General features: G+C 27.1%; 1 protein-coding gene across 1 annotated transcript; it reads left to right on the top strand.

Annotated features, from left to right (window-relative positions):
• Positions 1-545: 545 nt before the first annotated feature.
• LOC101502364 (probable polygalacturonase At3g15720) lies at positions 546-3065 on the top strand. The gene is made up of 6 exons (XM_073368838.1): positions 546-629; positions 1203-1353; positions 1498-1707; positions 2066-2147; positions 2259-2367; positions 2730-3065. Exons 1-6 carry the CDS (start codon positions 546-548, stop codon positions 3063-3065), a joined length of 972 nt encoding a protein of 323 aa, XP_073224939.1.
• Positions 3066-5359: the final 2294 nt, after the last annotated feature.

The following is a 5359-nucleotide window of genomic DNA, read 5'->3' as shown; positions in this document are numbered from 1 at the left end:
TAATTATTTTTAATTATAGTTTGACTGTCTATATATTGACTTTTTTATTAGTCATAAACATTTCAATAGGTTCAATTATTTATTTAGTAAAAAAAATTATAATACAAATTTATTCCATTTGAAACTCCAACATAACCTATATATATATTGTCGTTTTTCTTTAGCATCACATTCACTCAATATATTAGTCTTTTCCTATAAAATAAAACATGAAAGGTTTATACATCGTTTTAACGTGTATTATTTCTTCACTTGCTTCCTTGTGTGTTGCAATAACTCATAACACAAACGGTACATTTGATGTACTTAACTATGGTGCTATCGGAGATGGCTCTACCGATGATTCAAATGTATATATTTTTTATTAATTTCATATTTTTTCATGAGATTATTATGATTACACTTAACTCTACGTATATCACATTTCTAATGTAATTATAACTTGTTAAACCTAACTAACAATATTTTAAACTATTTGGTACCTTACAAAGGCATTTTTGAAAGCATGGACAGACGTGTGTGGTACAACTATAGACACCCCAACAATGATTATACCCGAAGGAAAAACATTTTTGTTGCAACCTTTGTCATTCAAAGGTCCTTGCAATTCTTCAAACGTTATAATTGAGGTACCATGTTTAACAACTCAATTATTTTTCACGGAAGCATGCATGTGTGATTGCGTAGATGTAGCATATCCAAACAAAAATATGTACGTTGTAGAGTATCTGCAACTAAAACTTTAAGATATTACAGTAATTATTAGTCAATTATATGAGTTATTTTCTCACTTGATGTATTGAATCTCATTTATTCCCCCCATCTATAAAATGAAATTTAAGTGGGTTTTTCCAAAACAATTTTAAAAAGTAAACATCAATATTTTTTTATTTCAATAATTAACATAAATAATAAATGTTTCAATGGGTAGTATAATTCTATTCAATTATCGTTAGTATTATTCAATTTTTTAAAATGCATTTAATATTATGGTTTTTAGCAATATTGAAATAAAAAATAATATTTTACTAAAAAAATTAAAATTTCATTTGGTTTGAAAAAGATGGTGTTTAAACATTTCTTAAGATGAGTATATGTGATTGCACCGTTTACTACCTTAACGGTAAATAATATTGCCAAAAATAAAATTATTTTGTTTGATATGTAGAACAATGTTAAGGATATATTTTTTGGATTGACAGCTTAGAGGAAATATCACTGCCCCAAAAGACATTGAGGCTTGGAAATTTGAATATGAAAGTGAACTATTATGGATCCAATTTTCGACAATAAGTGGTCTTGTCTTCAATGGTTCGGGAGGACAAATTAATGGTCAAGGTGCTCCATGGTGGGAGAAGTTTCCTAAAAATCAAGAAAAATATAGGCCCAGTGTAAGTTGATAAAATAATTAAATATTATAGCTACTAAATATTTGGATATATACTACATTATTTAAGTTGCATTGGAATAATAATTATTTTGAAAATATGTACATGCAGGCTCTTAAATTTACGGAGTGTCAAAATCTCACAGTTTTTAACTCAACTCATTTAAATAGTCCAAAAAATCATATTAGCATACATTCGTGTAAAAATGCTACTATCTATAATCTTCAAATAATTGCACCAGAGGATAGTCCCAACACAGATGGAATTGACATTTCAACATCAACTAATATTCAAATTATGAATTCAACAATCGAAACCGGTAACTATAACACATATATAATCCAATTTTAGAATTTTCGATGATCGACACTGTTAATATGTGTTATTCCTATATCAAATTTTAATTGTGCTTTTGGTAAAATAATATTACAATATACAAATACAAAATATTAGTTTTTCCATTACATTCTTAATTGTTAGTAACATATTTTTTTAACTTATTTTTTGAGACATAAAAGGTATGTTTAAGTTGATTATAGTAATATAATATTTTATTAAAATTTACTAAAAATAACAAAGTCAACATTTGAACCAGAATCATATAAGCTAGATTGTCTCTAAGGTATTTCGTTTGAATTTCATCTTGATTTTTTTTAACTCTTGTCCATTAATTATAGGTGACGATTGTATCGCCATTAACGTTGGCTCAAGCTACATCAACATAACTAATATTTTTTGTGGACCTGGCCACGGCATAAGGTAATCAATTGAAGTTAAACGGGTATTTGAAGTTTAATAATAATTTTCACTTTATATATTTTATATATAGTTTGACTAATATTGAATTATGCATGGAATTGGTGAATCTAGTGTTGGTAGCCTTGGAAAAGGTGAAAATTATGATGCAGTGGAGGAGGTATATGTAAAAAATTGCACATTTACTGGAACTTCAAATGGAGCTAGAATCAAGACATTGAAAGTAAGGATAGATTGCATATAATTAATCGAATAGAAATTATAGTGATATTTTTTTTGGTACTTAGAAAATTTCATTGATTAAATCATAGTTGCTTGTGTCCTTTTAATGAAAGACATTTGGATAAACAAAAATTAATGTTTTTATGGACCGAATACATCTCATTTTGTTGATCTAACCATATCTTAAAATAAAGACAAGATGGAGTATATAATATTATAATATTAGATATCATATGAAAAATATTTATAGTGAAAAGAACTATTTATCTTATAAATGGATTTATATAGTTGAGTACTTAGACTTGAATTCAAAATATTTTAAGAATAACATGTATATTTTGTTGTTTTTGTTATTTGAATTAGGGAGGTAGTGGGCATGCGTGGAATATCAAATACGAAGATATTAAACTTGATGGAGTAAAGAATCCTGTAATTATTGATCAAAATTATGACCCTTTATTATCTGATATGATTGGTAGTGCAGTTGAAGTGAAAAATGTTACATACAACAACATAAAAGGAACCTCAATTAATGGATATGCAATCCAATTTTTTTGCGATTCCAACATTGGGTGCACCAACATTATATTAAACGATATAAACATCACAAAGGTTGATGGAGGCGAAACACATGCATCTTGCAATAATGCTCACGGAACGTACTCATCGTGTTATCCACCCGTCTCATGTTTTTCTTAAAACTATAGTGTTATAATTGGTAGTACAAAAACATACATTTAAAATTAGATACGAACATTTGTTGTTGCATCGTTTATCTTTTAGTTAATAATAATGTAAGATTTACATAGTATGAAATAAGATTGATTTTTTTGGAAAGTTGTTTAATTTCTTAATATTTAGTTGTCAACGGTTATTATGAATAAAGTAGATATGTGGTTCTGTTTAATTGCGGTTATTTTAAAATTAACTAAGAAATCAAGGTTTGATGTAGTAAAAATCATTACAAGATTTATTTTAGATTATCTATATTCAACAATGCAAGGTAGTTAAACTCTCCTGCCAACTCTCCTAAAAAAAAGTTAATTCGCGTGTAAACTCTATTTTTGATAAATTCTTACGAGTTTAAGAAAACTCTTACAAAATTAATAAACACTCGATTTTACTAGTATTTTATGAATTTACAATTCTACATTAATGAGTCTATCTTAAAATGTAAAAATTTGATAAATATTAGCCAATATCTGATTTTAAAAAGTAAATTTATGTTTTTAGTGTTGTTTACAAAGACAACTATTATGCCTCAATATGAGTTTGTTGTTTTTCTACCATTTTGTTTTACTCTATCATAAATATTTATCTACTTAAAAATGTATTCGATTTATTATAGAGATCAAATGTCGAATTATTATTATTTTAATAATATTATATCATTATGACATATATATGTTATTTTAATGTCTATGAGTTCATGATGTGTCCAGTGTTTAATATATAGAAGGATCTTATATATGTGCGAATCGTACAAAGGTGTTTAATCACACGCGAATTGTACAAAGGTGGCAAGTATAATTGTGGGGTGTAGAGTAGAATCACCCACCTCATTTAAGGAAACCAAAAACATAAATATTTTTTTTACCTATATTATTTTGAAAATTTACTTTCAATCAGAAAAGATAGTTGTTTCTTTATCTAAAAGTAAACTTTCAAACAAATGTATGGTTTTTAAAAAAAAAACAAAAGAAGTATAAAAGTAACTCTTTAGACAAAAAAAGTGGGTTAGCATGTTAAACCAAAATAAAATAAAATAAAATAAAATTTTAGTTAAAAAAAATGGCAGAAAATGAGTGAGGGCAAAGGTTGATATATAAAATTACTGAGATATGATTATATCAAAGATAAAAGTTTCATTTATTAGAATTTGTTTGTCATTATAGTTTGTTTGTGAAGATAAGATCAGAGGCTACTGGTTTCATTAGAAGTTTAGAACGCACGCTAACTAGAAAATCAAACCTTCTGTTTGCTAATGCTATGTTGCTGTTTTATTTTTTTAGTGTTACTTATAAATTATATGAGCCGTGTGACTTATTATTAACACAAAGAACACGTTACTAAGTTACACTAATAAATTTTTTTCAACAAATACAAAAAGATGTACTTTTAAATTTGCGAAGTTTCTCTCAAAAATATATAAAAAAAATAAAATTAGTAGGAGTATATTAAAGTTTTTTTTTTTATCAAGTCAAAAATAAATATATTAAAGAAATATTATAAGCACAAAAAATATTTAAAATAAAAACAATAAATTTTACAATATTTCTAGCTAATTACCAAGATAAATAAAAAATACAAAACTAAAATACTCAACAAGAAGTAAAACAATTAACCACAAGCAATATTAATGCACTCCAATGGTTGAGAGTACTATTGATTATTGTTAGATAATATTATTATATATTAGTAGTAAGAGTATTTTAGACAATTCTATTCTTTTATATATATACTTATTGTAACCATATTAATTTTAGTTTTGATCATTATATGTTATGAAACCCTAGAGTAGTTGTTTCTCTTCTTCCTCTTTTCATTGTTAACATGGTATCAAAGAGCTTTGGTTGATTTTGGGATCTACCGTAGAGAAGAGAGAGACTATTTTGATAGGAAAGACAACCACCAAAAGAGAAAAGAGAAGAGTAACCTATTCCCAATTTTGTTAAATCAGTCTCAGAAAAACGTCGATTGCGCATTCGTTAACCGTTGGATCGGGCTGATATTTGGACAGCAGGTTCACAACATTTAGGTCTTCGTCTTCAACGGTCGGATCGGCGAAACGACGTCTGGAGAGGGAGAAATCGGGCTCGCACATCACCAGATTATCCCTAATTTATTTTGTTTCAGTGATTGTATTTGTCGTATTTTCCTGTCATTATTTGTTATGGCTGATGCTAAGGATGACTTTCTTCAAGCACATTGTCCGAAATTGAGGAGAACACGTAAAAAGAATTTTAGGGGGTCATCGTCCAATGTTGTTGCTT

The sequence above is a fragment of the Cicer arietinum genome, chromosome 5, assembly GCF_000331145.2.
Source record: "Cicer arietinum cultivar CDC Frontier isolate Library 1 chromosome 5, Cicar.CDCFrontier_v2.0, whole genome shotgun sequence".
In the NCBI taxonomy this organism is placed as follows: domain Eukaryota; kingdom Viridiplantae; phylum Streptophyta; class Magnoliopsida; order Fabales; family Fabaceae; genus Cicer; species Cicer arietinum.
Note: the sequence above shows the minus strand (reverse complement) of the source record. Positions and strands in the feature narration are given on the sequence as shown.